This window comes from Acyrthosiphon pisum, chromosome A1 (assembly GCF_005508785.2).
Source record: "Acyrthosiphon pisum isolate AL4f chromosome A1, pea_aphid_22Mar2018_4r6ur, whole genome shotgun sequence".
NCBI classification, from domain to species: domain Eukaryota; kingdom Metazoa; phylum Arthropoda; class Insecta; order Hemiptera; family Aphididae; genus Acyrthosiphon; species Acyrthosiphon pisum.
This window is the reverse complement of record NC_042494.1, coordinates 76,797,524-76,816,264: the sequence shown is the minus strand read 5'-3', so window position 1 is coordinate 76,816,264 and position 18,741 is coordinate 76,797,524. Positions and strand designations below refer to the sequence as shown.

The 18,741-nt window shown below is 26.4% G+C and overlaps 4 protein-coding genes across 7 annotated transcripts; 2 read left to right on the top strand and 2 right to left on the bottom strand.

Moving 5' to 3' along the window:
• Positions 1-1,265: 1,265 nt before the first annotated feature.
• LOC100570208 lies at positions 1,266-4,175 on the top strand. Its single transcript, XM_016803002.2, has 5 exons — positions 1,266-2,184; positions 2,618-2,778; positions 2,843-3,096; positions 3,328-3,498; positions 3,974-4,175. Exons 2-5 carry the CDS (start codon positions 2,649-2,651, stop codon positions 4,166-4,168), a joined length of 750 nt encoding a protein of 249 aa, XP_016658491.1. The 5' UTR covers positions 1,266-2,184; positions 2,618-2,648; the 3' UTR covers positions 4,169-4,175.
• LOC100159607 (FAST kinase domain-containing protein 4) lies at positions 4,164-11,231 on the bottom strand. Of its 2 annotated transcripts, none has more exons than XM_001950386.4 (9): positions 11,025-11,231; positions 8,399-8,700; positions 7,846-8,064; positions 7,520-7,784; positions 7,146-7,276; positions 6,907-7,060; positions 6,284-6,352; positions 5,810-5,971; positions 4,164-4,522 (listed from the first exon to the last, which is right to left on the bottom strand). In XM_001950386.4, exons 2-9 carry the CDS (start codon positions 8,672-8,674, stop codon positions 4,233-4,235), a joined length of 1,566 nt encoding a protein of 521 aa, XP_001950421.2. In that variant the 5' UTR covers positions 8,675-8,700; positions 11,025-11,231; the 3' UTR covers positions 4,164-4,232. The 2 variants fall into 2 exon arrangements, with proteins under 2 accessions (XP_001950421.2, XP_008181300.1); XM_008183078.2 differs by lacking the exon at positions 11,025-11,231 and adding an exon at positions 9,280-9,508.
• Apool (apolipoprotein O-like) lies at positions 9,635-15,092 on the top strand. Of its 2 annotated transcripts, none has more exons than XM_029486036.1 (6): positions 9,635-9,653; positions 11,571-11,710; positions 11,815-11,960; positions 13,281-13,514; positions 14,272-14,450; positions 14,509-14,836. In XM_029486036.1, the coding sequence occupies exons 2-6, from the start codon at positions 11,616-11,618 to the stop codon at positions 14,530-14,532; spliced, it is 678 nt and encodes a 225-aa protein (XP_029341896.1). In that variant the 5' UTR covers positions 9,635-9,653; positions 11,571-11,615; the 3' UTR covers positions 14,533-14,836.
• Positions 14,545-17,061, bottom strand: LOC100167128 (probable glutamate--tRNA ligase, mitochondrial). 2 transcript variants are annotated; one of them, XM_001946157.5, is made up of 9 exons: positions 16,815-17,061; positions 16,405-16,639; positions 16,157-16,346; positions 15,877-16,091; positions 15,556-15,784; positions 15,334-15,494; positions 15,021-15,181; positions 14,782-14,933; positions 14,554-14,706 (listed from the first exon to the last, which is right to left on the bottom strand). In XM_001946157.5, the coding sequence occupies exons 1-9, from the start codon at positions 16,936-16,938 to the stop codon at positions 14,620-14,622; spliced, it is 1,554 nt and encodes a 517-aa protein (XP_001946192.2). In that variant the 5' UTR covers positions 16,939-17,061; the 3' UTR covers positions 14,554-14,619. The 2 variants fall into 2 exon arrangements, with proteins under 2 accessions (XP_008181301.1, XP_001946192.2); XM_008183079.3 differs by having other exon boundaries at positions 14,545-14,933.
• Between the last annotated feature and the right edge of the window lie 1,680 nt (positions 17,062-18,741).

Below are 18,741 nucleotides of genomic sequence, written 5' to 3'. Positions count from 1 at the left end.
TTTAAAAAAGGTAGACAAAGTTATAAAGAATCTTGTATTGCATTTTCAAATCTTAGATTTAAAAAGAAAATTTTTCATGAATTTCTAATTCAAAATAATTTGCAATATTTTCGTCATTTTTACGTGTTTTGTCAATATTTGAACTTTAGATGCTTATAAAAAAAAATTGTGACTGTGGATTTTTAATTTTTTTTCATCTGCCACTGAAACAATATAATAGGAACCTCCTATTAAATTTTCAAGCTTTTTTAACCAACAAATAAAATTTTATTGATATTTATAGAAAAAAAAAATTTAAAAAAATGGAAACTGAAAATGTGTAAAGAGCTCAAAATAAATCAAAATATTTGAATAATGTTATGGTGTATAGAAAATGCTAATATAAATATTCAGTCAAAATTTAATGTAGCTACGGTCATTTGTTTTAGAGTTGTACCAAAAACTAAAATCAAAATTTTCTAGAAAACAGATTTTGCGTAAAAAATCCCGTTTTTCTTTAATTTTTCTATTGTTTTTCACGGTGATTTTGAAAACTATTGGAAAAATTTTACTTTTAACCCCCCCAAAGTACCAACTAGATTCACTTTCCTATCAGAAAAAGTACTGTTGAAGAAAATCTAAGCACTTTTACTGTCCTAAAAGGTGATAACACACTAAAAAAAATTTAAAAAATTAAAAAAAAAACACACATCATTGTAAAATCAATACATTCATCGTTCCACTTAGAATCTAAAAACAAAAAAAGAAATGTTAAGAAGCAAATAACTTTTATTGTATTTATGTTATCTATAATATAGGCACGCTGTTGCATAGATAATTTTCTACCTTATGTGTTCAGAAATTTTGGAGCCACTAGTCACTACTACAAACACAGAAAGATAAAAGTTGTTCCGCGCAAAACGGTTTTTTGCTATGTTGTACATTTGTAAGACGAAGACATCACATGTCGGTGTGACATCCTCTTAAGTTTATATGTTGTGAGAACTGTTGTATAGATTTCAGTGTCTTGTGCAGGGGATACGTGTGATATGCGTGCCCGGCACTTTAGGGGATTTCCACTTTACCGCCCGACACCATGGCCTATGGTCTATGGGGACACCCCGCTTTACCACCCACTGTGTCGGAAAAATGTCGTTTTCCAACGCTCAACAGTCTTCGAAAACTAAACTTTCGGTACATGTGTGACAAAAACATATATATTATTATCTATTTTACTTGTTTTATTGTTTACCTATAACCTATACATCGCAGAATATTTTACCTACCTACTTATTCAGTGCCTACATTTTATTCTCTAATTTATGGTGGTTTTACTGGTTTTGCTATATTAGTAAATTATTTGGTTTATTTTCAACTTATGATTTTACAGGACCCTCTCTTATTACTAAACTGTAGCGACGCTCAATGATGTACTTACCTATCGTTGATGGCTTTGATAACCGCAGCTTATTTTGAAATTTGGTTTTCTAGGACTCTATCCCCGGTAACCATAGGTGCAAATTGACAAATTATTTCGGGGGGGACTAAAGCCCCTCCTATAATATTAAAAATTATATATGCTCAGTAGTAGTCAGTACTAATTACTGACTTTTGAACTGGGGGGACTTGGCAGAAATGTGGGGGACTAAGTGCACCCAAGCCACCACCTATTTGCGCCAATACCAGTAACTATTATAAATCCTAGTTAGGCCCATGAATGTAATGCAGATACTGTTCACAGTTAACTTTTACCTGACATTTAACCAAATCTGTATAGTGTATAGTGAAATAAATTCTATAAATGTATAATACAATCGTATTTTGACATTCCTGTATGCGTATACACGATTGGACGTGACATGTGAATTATACTATTATATCAGTATAATATAGTATTGACTATTGGCTATTGTAGTGTATAATATGACAATAGTCAATATGTATACTGTAAAACTCGTCTACCACAGATTAAAATAATGAAACATTTAATTATAATGTATAATTTAATCATTGTTTCATTTAATCTGTGCTCATACGGCGTATTGTGTATAGTTATACAATAACTTACAATATATTAATATATCACGATGTCATGCGGTCATCATCATAATTGTTTGGCAAAATAAATACGGGAATATACTAGGTAGCTAATAGCTATACATTTTACATCAATGTTGTAGTTGATGCACATCATATAATTTTCTGGTAGGTATCTAACTTGTCAAAAATTTAAAATTTAAACTTTTTGTTTTGTACAACACTCAAATAAAAAATAATTAAAATATAAAATATTATCGATTTCTTATTTATTCTAAACAATTTAATAATAATAAAAAAAAAATTGTGTCGACTATGCCGCCCCGGGAGCATTTTCAAACAGTGTCCGGGTCGGTAAATATTCAACCTCCATCGCCCTTACGACAACAGTTAAATCTTCCAGTGAAATTCAAGAATTTAAAAAACATATTATAAAATATTAAAGCATTTTTTTATTGTTTTATAATTAATTATAATTTTATATTTATATCATGTGTTTATTTTATTTAGCATTCAATATTTCTATTGACTACACAAAAGTATAAATAATAATACTTAAAACACAAAATAAACAAAAGAACTTTTAATAATAAATTTACAGGAAACTTTTATCAAAATTGTGAAACACTAAGATGACATGTGATGCATGTCAATACAACACAGAAAATTCAGAAAGTTTTAAATTTGTAAACAAATACGGCATACACTTTATGTGGTACCCTGCTACATTTTCACAATCAAGACTAGGAAATAAAAATTCAAGTACAGTATAACATATTATTCATTAAACATCTGTGTCACAATGTTATAATTTACGTATCTATAGAAGGGAGTAATGCGTGTACTCTTATTGCTCTACTCATGGCTACAAACATAAATACATCAAAAATCCGAGTAAATTGTTTGTTCATACCACCGGCCAAAGACAGCCTCACTGAATTGTTTTCAGATGCAATACTAAATGGTAATGTAATCCACCAAAATTTGTTCAAAAACAGCTGTTCATCTCAGAACACAAACCTAACCGTGCCAGAAGCAATGAAAGCAGGAGAATCATCACTGGGCACCATGACTGAATGGGTTAAAATTAAAACATTTATGCCAGGTTGCTTAAAGAATTGATTATTGTAATGACTCACTAAAATTTAATGAACGAATCATGGATCACTTTAAAGGACCATTAACTGTAACGATTCATTAAATGGTTAGCAATTATTTATGCAACCCGGAATTATACTTTTTTTTAAATATGACCGAAAAATATTGCTGTTTCCTAATGGGCTGTTTGTTTAATTGTATTGCTTGTTTTAGAAAAGTTCAGTTTATTTTAACAATATGATAATCAACTTGTATGCAGAGATGAACCGCTATGTAATAGAATGGTACACAAACCCCCCGTGTTGTCAACCAAACAATCTTTACATAGTTCTTATTGCTCACAACAAAGCAATTTTAATAGTAATACAATTAGATATGAACTCAGTAAGTATTCCTTTATATTTTGTTTTTAATTTTATTTCATGATGAATATTTTAAGATTTAAAATGCATTGTTAAGCTGCATAAATTCAATTTATATCATTGTTCTTATTTATTTATTACCAATAAATTCAATGTATTTTAAAAATGATCACGATGAAATAAGTTTAAAGCTGCTATAGTGCTATTGGTAACTTTGCTTTTTGTTCATTAAAAGCTTCGTCAAACAGAACGCGTTATAACGCGCGTTAAAGCAGTAAATGGCTCGTTGGCGTGGTGCTTTCACGCGTGTGAATAACTCAGCGATTTAACAAATTACACAATCACGCGTCATTAAAATAACGCTTTCTGTTTGGCAGAGCTTTTAGACCAACAAGTAAAATATCCTTTATTATTTAAATTAGAATTATATGACATTTTTTGAATGGATGAAAATATAAATATATAATTTTGAGTATAAAAATATTTTATTTGTATAGGTATTACTTATTGATTCTCATCAACATTCATCACATGGGGCTTTGATTTGTCAATGTCGAATATCAAAATTGGAAAACCTTTGTTCGTGGTATGCAAAAATGTTGTGCAATTCAGCCGGGTCGAATCCAGATGCATACGAACTTAGTTTTTTATATTACAAGTGTGAAAAACAAAACAATAAAAACACTATTTGATTTTAAATATATCAATTTAATCAAGATACAAACAATAAAACATACAAATACAGAACTACTTATACTAGGGCTCACTTAACAAATTTTTAAGACTTTCTTTTAGGTATTGAACACTGTTAACTAATGTGTCGCGTGTTCCTAATTCTGTGTAAGGAACGGATAGTACTTTGTAGCCAAGAGTGTGAGCTAGCCGTGCATTGAGTGCTGAAATTCCGTTAGGTTCATTGTGACAGCCACGACATGTGTCATGAAATCCGGTCAACATAAATGCTATTAAATGTGTATCTGGACTCTTCACCCTGGAACTATCAAGTGGTATAGGATTCAATTTTGAATCGAGCATACATTCTGCATCTAAAATAGCATATAATACTTTGATTACCATATATTATTCAGATCTTTTTATTCACACACAAACTTAATGGAGTATTATACATCAAAATTGTGCTAAATTTTTGTTTATTAGTATACATTACACATGATATGAAAAAAGCACTATAATAGGTATTATACATTTATATGCAGTGGCACCAAAATTTAGGTGATATTAGTAGGTAAGGGGTCACCTTTGTCATCCTATAGTTATTTTATTTAAATTTGTTTAATAGACAACATAAAAACTATACTTGGTGTATGATAATGTAATTAAAAGAAATAGGTGGGTGTTAAAATTGTATGTGGAGGGGTCTAATGTCATAGGTAAAATTTTGGACTTTGGCGCCACTGTTTATATAAATAGACAAAAATGTCTCCTGAAAGGTATCGTCTATCGTTCCACATTTGTGATAACTTACTTATTAATAAGTAGTAATATTTTTTTTTAAAATAATTCGACTTTTTGCAGGATAATATATTTTTATCATATTTAAATGGCACAGTCTTTACTATTTATTTTTATGTAAAGATGTATGAAGAATCTTCATTAAAGATAAACACAATTAATAATTTAAAGTTTTAGTGTGTTCCTGATTAAACAAATGTAATAAAATGTATTATTATTATTTATTTGAATTTTTTTGGATAAAACTTGTAAACTAGACATTTTGTAAGCAGTTAGTCTTTGTTAGATACCAAGTATAGATGGATTAAGATGAATAACTCGACAAATTAATATTTAGATTCCTAGAAAATACAATGTGAGATAAGTGACACTTTTACATGCATTTAGTTGGTATGTTTTCCTGCCAATAAATAACAGTAATATATAAAAACTAATAACTAATATATGAAAACTACCGGGCAGGGCAGGTAATAGGTAGTGTTGTTCAACAACTTATTAATTGTTATTGATCAAGTAAAGAACTAATAAGAACAATAACACATACACATAACCCCGAGAAACACATTTGTCTACCCCATAAAACGATTGTAGTATTCATATGAAAGAAATGTCAATAAAATCAGTAATGCCATTATTTAATAAAGGCTTTGAATTCTATAAGTGTGTATGCGCACTATCTACACACAAAGTTGACTAAAATTAAATTACATACAATCTGATAATAAAAACGATTTTATACTGAAACTGTTGTGTTGTTAAACGGATTTTAAATTCTACGACATAACAACGAATGATGGCTAACTAGTTATGATACAGTAAGTTCCAACTTAGATATTCCATAACAAAAAATTCAAACTTACCAATTATAAACCCTAAATCTGTTTTAACATCAGTTTTCACAAAATTATCTGATGGAAACATGATTGACAAAGTGTCTATCATTGTTGTCATTAAGGCTTGTTTGTCTTTTGATCTCACTAATTCAAGTTTAAAATTCTCAGAATTGGAATCTAGTAATGGTCCTGTATTTTAAACAAAATAATAAATTAATGTTAGTTGAAATATATTTATTTTTAATTTAAAACAATAAAATAGTTTTTTTTAATGACTTAATGCTAGTTATAACTTTAGAAATCAATAAACATTAATTATAAATTCAATATTCTATACATTTCAGATGAAACTATAGAGTATTGAATTTAAAAATATTGCATTATACTTCTATATGAAATCAATAATTTGATACTAAGATTACTCTTAGTTATAGTATTTTTATAAAAACCTTAAATATTAAAATAACAATAATACTGAACTGATAATATAATATTATGTACCTTTATAATCTAACTTTGTCTTAGCATATCCATTTATATTAAGTAATTTTATTGATACAACTCTGTTACCTAGAAAACATAAAACTAATTGTTATAAAATATCCATAATGTTTTTGTTATTCACAATCATTCTACAAATATTTAAAAAAAATTCCTATTTTGATTAGATATTTTTAAATCATGTCTTATTCAATAACAATTCTGAATATATGTATCTTTAATAAATAATAATAATTATTATTAATGTTTAAAGTTTAAACATATCTGGGTACTGGACAGTAATTTACTGCCAAACAACCAAAAGATAAATATACATTATTTGATAAATTAATAACAGATAGGTCCAATTCCATAGATTGATATATTAAAAGTTATTTTATTTTAATGATTTATCAATTGGAATAATTTTGGTTTAAGTCATTGTGGTGCACAAGTACGCGACTTATTTAATTAATATTCTATTATCAATGGTATACCAATAAATAAGTATTTTTTTTGTAAAACTTGATACTAGATAAATAGGATAAATATATTTAAACAAACAATGGTTAAGTATAAACAATTAATAAAAAAGCTATTACAAGAAAAAATTATTCAAAGTGAATTATGCTAATTTTATTTACCTTTCAATTTCATAAGGTTAGAAATAAAATCAGGTGATAAAACTGATGCTAAATGTTCATTATCTGCTTTTTCTAATACTACCAAACTCCAAATAATATCTAGCCATGTGCTTAAATTACCAACATCATTAAATTGTTTTGTATTTTTGAACACCTAAACATAATCTTAATTAATTAGTCTAGAAATTATATATGTACAGCTGTACCATTAATGAAAAGTAAAATCAACAAAAAATCACTTGAATTATGTTGTCCATATTGTTAGGTTTGTAATTTACATACGCTAATGTTAATAAATATGAAATTAGTATATGCTGTTTGCACTCATCAATGTGTTTTTCCAACCATGTTGATAAGGTTTCCAGTAAATCTACAAAAGTAAATAAATTAAGTTTACATTTTAATTTTATTTATTCAATTAAATAATAACATAAAAAAGACATGAAAGTATTAAAAAAAAAAATGATTGTATAAATATATTACATATTTATGGTGAAGTAAAACATTAAACTATCAGTATAGTTTTAAACTGGACAATTAACTCAAAAAGTATTATTATATAAGTCAAGTATTTATAAAAAAAAATGTATGTGTTATGCAAATTGCAAATTACCTGGATCTCGATATCGTAAAATTCCAATACTTGTTACTATTGATCCAATAACTGAAGGTCGATCGGTTGTAGACATAATACTACGTACATCTGCACTAACTTTTTCTAAAAGTACTTCATCAGGAAAATTAAGTATAGCTAAAGCATAAAGTACATCAGCAGATTGTTTAATATCCATCTTTTCAGAACATCTTCCAATATTAAATGCTAGTGATCGCAATAAAGTTGTAGAACGTTTTTTCTTAGCACCAAGAGTTGATAATACCTTCAAATGTATCAAGTATGTATGATTATTTTTTCATTTAAAACATTTTAAAATTATTTACTTTGACCATTTGTGGCAGACTTATTGAAGAGATTAATTTGGCAGCTTCATCATCTCCTGTAATTCCAAGGACTGTAGATAGATCACTAAACAAATGTTCTTTTTCTTTTGTGTTTTCTTTGCCCAACATTCTACATAACTTTAAAAATCTTAAATCAGCTTCAAATTCCGATAATTTTACTCGACCAGAACTAGCCCATTCAGCTAAAGTAGATACAGCCTATGTATAAAAAAAATTAAATATGTTAGGTTATCAAAATTAAGTGTGTATCGCATATGATAAAAACTAAATTTTAATTAAAATCTTAAATATAAAATAAGTTTATGTTGGTTATATTAAAATACTTGGTAAACAACAAAATGTCAAAATCTATTAAATCAATTATAAATGTAAAAATATATTTTACTATTTGAAAATTTAAATAACACAATAAATACAATTATATAAATTAATTAAACAACCTTATAATACAATGAAAAATCATAAATATATAATGCTTATCATATTTATTTTTGAATGATGGAATACATTATGCAATGAAATTAATATTTACTTTTAGTGCATGTTGTTTGGAGACTAATCCTATTTCAGATATTGCCAATATTTCTTCAACTGTGGTGGCATTATCAATTGTATTATTTATGATATAGAAGGATGATTTTTTTGATTTAGCATTATCAATTTCTTTTAAAGATTCAAAAGCGGCTGCGACAATATTATTAGGCACTTTTGATTCATTGAGGCGAACTTGTTTAGTAGTAGTTATACTAGAAGACTGCATTCGTACAACAGACATAAAGTGTCTCGGCATTCTTGACCACCTCATCATAATGTATATTGAATTAAAGTTATCACCTGAAAAGTAAGTAAGATTTCATTCATGGTATATATTATAATTAATTAAAAATAAATAGTTAAAATAAGAAATAATATATTATACATTTTTATATTCTAAACATGTAAGGAAAATAAACACATAATAGTTTAAAACACTAATATTTAAATTATAAATTTTACTGTTACTCTAAGACTCCTCAAACGCAACTAGCCTCAAGACCTATTCAATCTCTAACCTTTTAAGTAAATCACTGAAGCTCAGGTACTTTTAATGTAAAGCACCTTCAAGTCTCATAGCTCCCTTTATCATTATATATCTAAACATTTTACTTATTATGCACTCTAGTACAGATTGTAATTATTTGTTTTAATAAACAATTTTTAAAAAAAAATGTTCTATAATAGAAAATTATTTTTTAATGTAACAACTGGTACCTGAGGCAATTATTTTTATTGAGAATTTTTTAATTGATATAAAAACATGACATTTTAATTGAAATTCAAAGATTTAATCTTAAAAGGCAAAATACGAATACAATTTATAATTTTTAAGTATAGTAAATAGTTGTATTGATTTTATATTAATATGAAACTCACGGGTTTTTCTTCACAAAAAATGAGTTTGCATGTGTTCTTTAACAAAATTATATATTATACAATATATACAATTAAATAACATATATTTATTTGGTTTTTAATACAAACTATAATTAAAGGTATCTATATTACAATTAATGAGAATAAGCAGCACAACTAACTCGCGCTTATTACTTAAACAGGGATATTAATATTAAAATTCAATTTCACAAGGGTTAGTTTATAAGCTCATGTGATTATAATTATGCTTGTATTGATATTAGATGATAAGACGATAACACAGTAGGCCACAGCGGCCATGTTTTAGTGGTCCTCATTAACAGCTGCTGCGAAATATTTTATTTTTGTCAACTGTGGAATTTTTTTGGTAAAAGGTAAAGTGGAAAAAACATAATAATATAGACTACTGTTCTTATTGTTAATAAGTTTAGAGATATTTTAGATATATTATAGTCTACAGATAAAAATATGAAATTTTATCAACTTTGCGAACAAAAATTATATTATTTATTATTAATTATTGTTCTGTGTTATTAACTTTGTTATTAGGAATCACGATTAAAGATATATCTAAGATATTATAATATCTTTAATCGTGTTAGGTACCTTCTTTATGGTGTTAAATGATATTGCCGTTTTTAGTATCACCACAGAATAGATTAATTCTGTGGTATCACCATGATTGAAGAATTAACTAGAAAGCATTAGAAAGCAGAACTTATTATTATACTATATTCTCAAATTGTATAATTATTTACAATCAAAGAAGCATTTTTAATTATAATATATTAGTTCCCCAATTTTCAGCGAGTCTTAAAAATAATAGGTCATTAACAATTAGCTATATCCTATTATTCTATGGACGCAGAACCGTGCCATGGGGGTGGCAAACTGGAAAATGGGGTAAGTGCTCTAGGGCAGCAAAGGTTGTAACATTTTAAAAGCGGAAAATTTTGAATAGGGGTGCTCAATATTATTAATACCTTAGCTGACCCATGGGGCGCCAATGAAAGTTAGCACGGCACTGTCATGGACGACTATCGTATAATATTACTTATATATCTAAATATCTATGCTGAAAATTAATTGAAATGCAAAAAAAAGTGTTTCAAAGATGCATTATAGGTAGATAATTAATTTTTATATGCGTGTACACTGTACATATCTGATAAATATATAGTATTAGAACTTTTAAAATTATATATTTTAATTTAAAATTGGAAAAATATACTTCTTGAAAGAATTGAAAGATATAGAGGTCATTAAAGGATACGCTGATTGGTAGCAACTAAAAAAAATTTAAACAATGAATTATAAATACAATATATAATATATTAACATATTATTATGTGAGATGTTAAAACTAACAAATACCTATATACAACCTGCGAATTATGTGTGAAAGAATAATCTCATTTGAGTACCTATTTGACTTTGACATTTAATAATATTGTTATAAAACCAAATAAACTTCCGAAATGATTTAAACATTTTAGATTAGGAACCTAATTATTATGTTTCACGATTTTCTTATTGTAGGCATATTGAATTTTATATTTTTGCCTATAAATTTTAATAATGTTGCAGTCGGTATTGTTATTTGTCACGGATAATGTAGACAACCGTGACAACAAGGTCCATAACCATAGGAAAATGGACAATATTATAAATAATTACATTATCAAGTTTTCGTTAATGTTAATGATTATATTTATTTCTGTGAAGTACAAACACGGAATACTCACAGTAGCTACTTGTTTTGTTTTTCAGTTACAAATTAACCCGTTATGAGTTTCAACCATATTTGTCTTTTAATAGATACTATATAAGTTTATACTGGGCATATTAAATTATTAATAAAAATATATTAATTCAAATTGCAAATTTGTGTTAAATGATAAAAATATAATAGAATATGTTGATTTTAGTAGTAGTAGAATACTATAAAATGATACATGACTACATGATTGATAATTCGGGATTGGCTATGATCTTATCACGGACTACTAGTGTAGTCTACTTATTTTATTCTTATCAAAAGTCACTCAAAAATATATTATCTCCAATTAGTAATTCGTTTCTGCACCTACTTGTTCTTCTTCACCGCTTGTATTTTAGTGGTATATTTTGTCTACTTGGGTTCCATTGGCGATCGATTTAAGAAAAATGAAGTTTAAAAACATTATTAAAAATAGAGTAAGTGTAATGAGGAAGTTATAAATAAAATTATCGTAAAACATTTCTCATGTATTTTCTCGATAACTTAACTATACATTTTTATTTAATATTAGACTGCAACCAATGGGTTTTTATTAACCGCCTATGCTTATACAGTAATGCCAGTGGTATTAGCCAAGGATGAACAAGAACCCAAACTGGTCAGACCTAGAGATTTACCAATATACCCTGATGAATCTAAAGAAATGAAAACGTGTGTAACTATATAATTGTATATTAATACTATAAACAAATATTAAGTATTCTGTATGCCAATAATTCAAATGCATGCATTAAAGATAATAATTTAAATTGCAGTGAGAAAGAAGATAATTGGAAACCAACAGTAGCATTAGGTTCAATTCAAAAAGTTAGAGAAGAAATTGTCAGCCTAAATCAACGATGGTCCAAAGTCAAAGATAGAATATACATTTTTCTTCAGACTGGTGTTAGCCACACAGAATGTAAATACATACTTAAATTTGCTTCCTTAACGCTAATATTAAATACATTTTTGTGTAAATAAAAAAAATGATTATGTAATCTAGTTGGTAACCTAACTAAATGTAATACAAGATTATTGCTATTACAAATCTAATCAAGTCAAACATTTTCTCTTTTAAATTCTATCAAATTTCATAGATTTTTGGCATCACAAATAAAAAATTTTGTTCTAAGGTCAAGTATCATGTATGTAATCTGTTGACGTGGAGATACTATAAACTGTACCAAACATCTTAAACAATTTAATATGCTACTTTGTCTGCATATGGATTACCTAACCGCTGTGACTCACTCCACAATTTTAAGAGGATTTTTATGATACATGAACATTGAACAGTATATATTATCTAGTTTTCACAGATTTCTCGATATATTCAATATTTTCTACCAAGATGCTTGTTACAGAAAACACATTGGGGCTAAAATGCATTAGCTTCAATTATTTCCTTAAATAATTTATAGAATTACAAACATTTCTTATTTATATGTCCTTTACAATTATAGGTGAATGTTGAAATATTAAAAGCCTATTAGTCTTTACAAAAAATATGAATATTTTAATAATTATTTATCTTATAAAACTATAGTTTGCAAACTATTTTAAAATACTATAATATGCATGTAAAGAATAAAAAACTAGACTGGATTCATTTTTAGCCCCAAAACTAATAGTTAATAGTTAAAAATACTGTTTTTTTTTTTTTTGAAATGGGGCATCACAATTTTTTTTATATATCTGCATAGATTACATTTTTAAGGATTATTTTAATTTCTTATTTAACAAAAAAAAATTTTATTTTAGTATTATTTATTTGTAGAACTTGATACCTATATTTGCTTTTACTATTTTATATACACACAACCTAGACATCCTAATTATATATGTTTGGCATGATCATTGTGATTTATTTATTTTTATTATTAGATTATATTTTTAATCATACAATTTAAAAGAAAATATACCAGGGAACTACCTATATTCTTTTTTTTATTTTGTTCTATTTTCTATTTTTATGTAATAATTTTAAAATGTAAATATGTTAAAATAATAACAAACTAGAGGTTGCAAATTATTTTCTCATCTTATTTAATAATATATCTATTAACCAAATATTAAAAATAACAAAATTGTATTGATTATATATTTATATCATATATTCATATCTACATTTGCTAGGTCATTCCTAAGAAGATAAGTATCACATCAAACCAGAATTGAAATATTTTGTATTTGTATGTTGTAATTAATTTTGATTTAATTTGATATTTTAAATGTTAAGCTTTTGTGGACGATTTGAGGCAAGAAAATAATTCTGCACTTCGAGCTGGATTTGTGGCAGGAAGCGGTTTAGCTGGTTTATTAATAGCAGCTAGAAAAGGAAAGTTTAAAAAACTAGTCTATGCCACAACTGGAGCAACATCTGCATTTTATGTTGGTTATCCAAAAGAATCTGAAGAAGCTACTAAAGTCATCAAACGTTATTCTATTGTTTCGTATCATTTGATAAATAATGGTTGGTAATAACATAATTATATCATACAGATTTATTTTGCATACATCCTCTCGTTTTATCCTTTTATAGTGTATTAATGCATATTCTGGTTTTTTAAATTTGAAAAACTATGGCCATTACATATTATGTAAGGACCATATTTTCAAATACTTAGATTCTTTATTGTTTAAAGAGTCTCCAGTGGTTGTACAAACTTAACGTTTTGAAATGTGAACTATTCTTTTTCTACAGTAAAATATTAAATAGTTGATTTTTAAAAAAAAGTTTATCCATCTAAATTGAACGAGTAGCTTCTGAGTTATAAATATTTATGTACTAAGGATAAGTACTAGAGTAGATAATACATTTATTTTATTTTTTATATGAATCCATTATTAATGAGTTACTATGCATAGTATATAAATATTAATTATCAAGAAATTCATCATATAAATTTTGATTAAATGTATCAACATTAAAAAAAAAAAAAAAATTATACATATATATATTATATACATCAACAATTTATGGTAGAAATGTATGGTTATCATTTGAAAGAAATTAGTTTGTTTCTCCACAAAACACTCCTTAATAGGTGAAAAAATCTAAGTATTTAAATATAACATCAGATCTTTCAATATTTTAAAATATTCAAAAACAAAAATGTTATAAAATGCATTTTTAAAATAGAAGTGGACGTGCTTAGTGAATCCCCTGTATATATGAATTAACTGTTGAATTTGTATATGTAATAATTTAATATGTAATTTTGTTTTAGTAACCAAGGATTTAACTGGTTTTGAGTTACCATCGTTGCCACTACCAAAAGCCGAATCCCAGTCAGACAATTCTGAAGATAGTAGCAAACCTGATTTAAAAGAACTGTTCTTTTCATTGATTGACTATGTGAAAGAACCACTGGAATCTTTTAAACAAATGGTTTTTAATGGAAAAAATGTAAATTTAAAAGAAAATTAATTATTTAATTCATTACAAATGTTATTTTTATTTATAGGGACCAGATGACAAGGGTAAATAACTACTCAAAAAAGTTTGCACATTATAATATATTTGCTAGTACATATTTGTTAAAATAAACATATTTAATAGTGAAATTAGATATTGTTCAGCCCTTTAAACAGGCTTTATTTAATCTCGCTATCACTTCTTCTTTGCCAAGTATTACCATTATTTCACTAACACCTGGACCTTGCTGCAAAGAAGAATACATAAATAATAAAAATGATTTAAAAATAAATAATAATAATCTAATTTTTAATTTACTAGCCTTCAATCCACTGATGATGTTGCGTAGCATTTTCATTAAATTACTATAAACAATATTGTTTGATTTTGAAAATTCTTTTAATACCGTTCCTAAATTATCAATAGTGAAATCATCTATGTTTATTAAATGATGTTTTAGTTTGATTACTATGTCTATAAGAACAAAATCATAATTAACTGTGTGTTATATCTTTAATAAATAATTGTTTATGTTATTATTTTATAAAAATATTTTGTTACCTATATCATAATCCATAGATTTTATAGCCGACTCTGATGGTTTTAACCAAATAAACTTATAGTTTTCATGAACTAGTTCGTTAATATTTGTTATCCTATTAATACTCCACTTAAGTATTTTGTTTAAATGATTCTCAGATAAATCTAAATCCACTGATTTGCTAAAATTAAATATGTGTATAAGTTATTTACCTTATAGCAATTTAGAGTACATAAATTAAAATATTTTTAAAAATGTCCATAATTCAATAACTCTGAATTTAGTTTAACAATTAAAAATGATGTACTATAAAACAGTGAAATTAATTCTTACTCGTTAGAAAATGTATTTTTAACAATATTTTTTAATTCTTCAGTTGTTCGTTTCCTTCCTAAATCCGTATTTAATTCAATTTTTAATTGAGCTTGATTAAAATATCCAAGCTTATCCAGAGGAACCTGACATGAATTTGAATTTATCAAGCTTATGTCAAACTATATGAAAATTACAACAATTAAAATATTTTTTAACTTTGACACAATGTTTCATACCCACTTTAGAAATAAGTTCTGATAGAGGTTTTATGTAAACATTATTCGTTTCTTTATTCTGAACAAATCCTCCCCCACAACTAATAACAAAGTTTAAAAGTGCCTCAGGATAAATGCCTTTTTGACGATATGCATTGATGGTTATATCATTTTGACGCTTTGAAAGTTTTGTTCCATCTTTATTGATCAACAATGGTAAGTGTGCAAAGTTTGGTGGATTCCAACCAAATGCTCTAGAATATATAAATTTTTAGTATTGTAATATTATAAATTTGTCAGAAATACATAAATAATAACTTTTATTTTCAATTACTGAATTACTAACCTATAAAGTAAAATATGTTTGGATGTTGATGGTTGCCATTCAACACCTCTAAGGACATGTGTAATTTTCATATCATGATCATCAACAACATTAGCTAAGTGATAAGTTGGAAAACCATCAGATTTTAGTATTACTGGGTCTCCTTCAACAGCTGCCACATTTCTCGCAGTACGGCCATAGACAAGATCATTGAAAAAACCATCACTTTGGTTCAACTAAATATTAATTTCTTATGCATTATATATGGTTACAAATTAAATTAGAAAAATCAAAAATGTACCTTGAATCTGATACAGTATTTTTTCCCTTCATTATGACTTAAATCTTCGTCATCTAAACTTCTACATTTATTGTCATAGCGGGGAATAGTTCTAGTACGCAACGCATCTCTTCTTAAAAGCTCTAGTCTTTTCTCGGTACAATAACATTTGTAGGCATGTCCACTACTTAACAATTGCTGTGTTCTTCTCCTTAAAACAATGCAAATATGAATTGTATAAAATTACAAAATATCACATTAATTTATACTGGTAATTTTCCAGGCGCTCAGATTGAATATATGGACCATATGGTCCATTATTACTAGGTCCTTCATCAAATTCAATTCCCAGCCATTTTAAATCTTCTTGAAGTTGTTCTACCGCATCGTCCACTACTCTTGTACGATCAGTATCCTCAATTCTTAAAATGTATTTACCACCTTTTGATTTAGCGAATAAATAATTGTAAAGTGCAGTACGAAATCCACCTAAATGTAACTGCCCTGAATAATTAATTTCTAAAATTAGGTTATATACTTTAAAAGATTTTAGTCATTTTTAGTAATTAATATAACTTCACAATAAAGTATGATTTAACTGATGAAATTATATTCATATTTAATTTTAATTTTAAATAGATCAAATATAAGTAATGGTAATAACTATTGAAATATATACCAGTAGGACTTGGAGCAAATCGTACTCTAACTGCAGAATCCGAGTAGAATCTAATATTCAAATACTGGATGTGTTTAATATTCCGAGAAAGCCTTACATTAAATACCCACTTATTCATATTCATTCAATCAATAATTAAATGCAATTATTGTTCAAAATTTAACCATGAATGTCAATGATATTAATGTGTAATACAAATTTTTCAAAATTTTAGATTGTATGAAAATCGCTATATTATTTTAGGTATAGAATATTATATTATTATCAATATTCATTAACCGCGATAAAAAATTAAAATGATAAGAAAATGACATAACCTTAAATGAACCACGGATATAGATACTATGGTTGCACCACGATTAAAGATAGTACTATCTATAGCCGTGGGTTGCACCAAGGTGTATTGATCAATACACCTTGGGTTGCACGACGGCCCATATTGGATCACAGCCATAGATAATAAATTATCTATGATCACAGCGCTGAGCGGCGCCGAATGTTCTTATCAATCCTGACAAAAAGTCGCGTTTTACTAGCGCCCAATGGTGGGCAAGTTAATGAAAATAATTAACTGTGGAAAGTTAAGTTAATTCAATTAAATTACCTTCAGTTAAGTTAAAAGTTAACAAAAAAATAAAATTTAACTAGTTAAATTAAAAGTTAAGATGGAAAATAAAATTAACTTAACTCAGTTAAAAAAAAGTTAATTTTTTTTTAAGTCATAATATTCATAATTCATCAATTTCCCTAGTATTTTGATTTGTACGGACATTTACCAAGACGCTTAGCACTGTGCAAACATAAAACTTAAAATTATTATTATATTTCATTGTAAGCAGAAACTTATAAGTTATAGGTTAACTTATAAACTTTAAATTATACTAAACTTGTTAGAGTCTAGAGAAGATATTAATTATTAGTAGTAGTATACATTTTACTGTAAGTCTTCTATCCTATGTATAGTTAGACTTATTATATTTAGTACCATTATAATAGTCTTATTAAAATAAAATCAATGAATAATGATAATAGTATAATACCTAACAAAAATTGTTTCCATATTTATTTCGATAATGTCATTTTCTAATCTCATACGTTTGCTTGTATTTATAACTAAGGCTCGGGTTTATATGTAAATACATATTTTCTCTGCAACATGTTAAACTAATTTCGGCAAGTGATAAATTCGTTTCACAATATTTTTGATAAAAGGAGCTATATTTGATTTTACATATTTTGTCATAAATACATGTTTTTACATATTTCACAATTATTCAATTTTTTCTCACATATTTATACAATTATACTGTTTTGATGTCTTTTCTTCAGAGTTGGAATAATTGAAAGGTTATCATGACTATATATTATATCGACGATCTTTTGAATTCGAAAATTTAAAAGTGCATGTTATTATTAATTGTAATCAATATAATTAGATAAATATACATTTTTTATTACATTTTATTATATTATTAATTATTTTTTTTCTTTCGATAATACATATTTTGAATTCTTTAGCACATATTTTTATTATAAAAATACATACTTTGGTTATATAAATACATATATATCCGAGCCCTATTTATAACGAATACGGCAATATAAATTATAAATTATAATTTATAAATATCTCGGACGACTTTTTGTTTTGTCCATTGGAATGGTACATTTGTGGTATTTACCAGAAACCAGTAGATGTTATTGATATAATGATTTCCATTTTAAGACTATATTTAGTTTTAAACCTGTTTTTAGGAATTGGAGAGTTAGATAAAACAAAAATTGGATTATTCAATACAGAGTAGATCATTAAATAATAGAATTCGTGAAAATATCCAGTCCATACAATGGATGGTATACTAATTATTACTCTTTATTGTAGTACCTATAGAATATAGATTATAATATAATTTGATTGTATGAATTG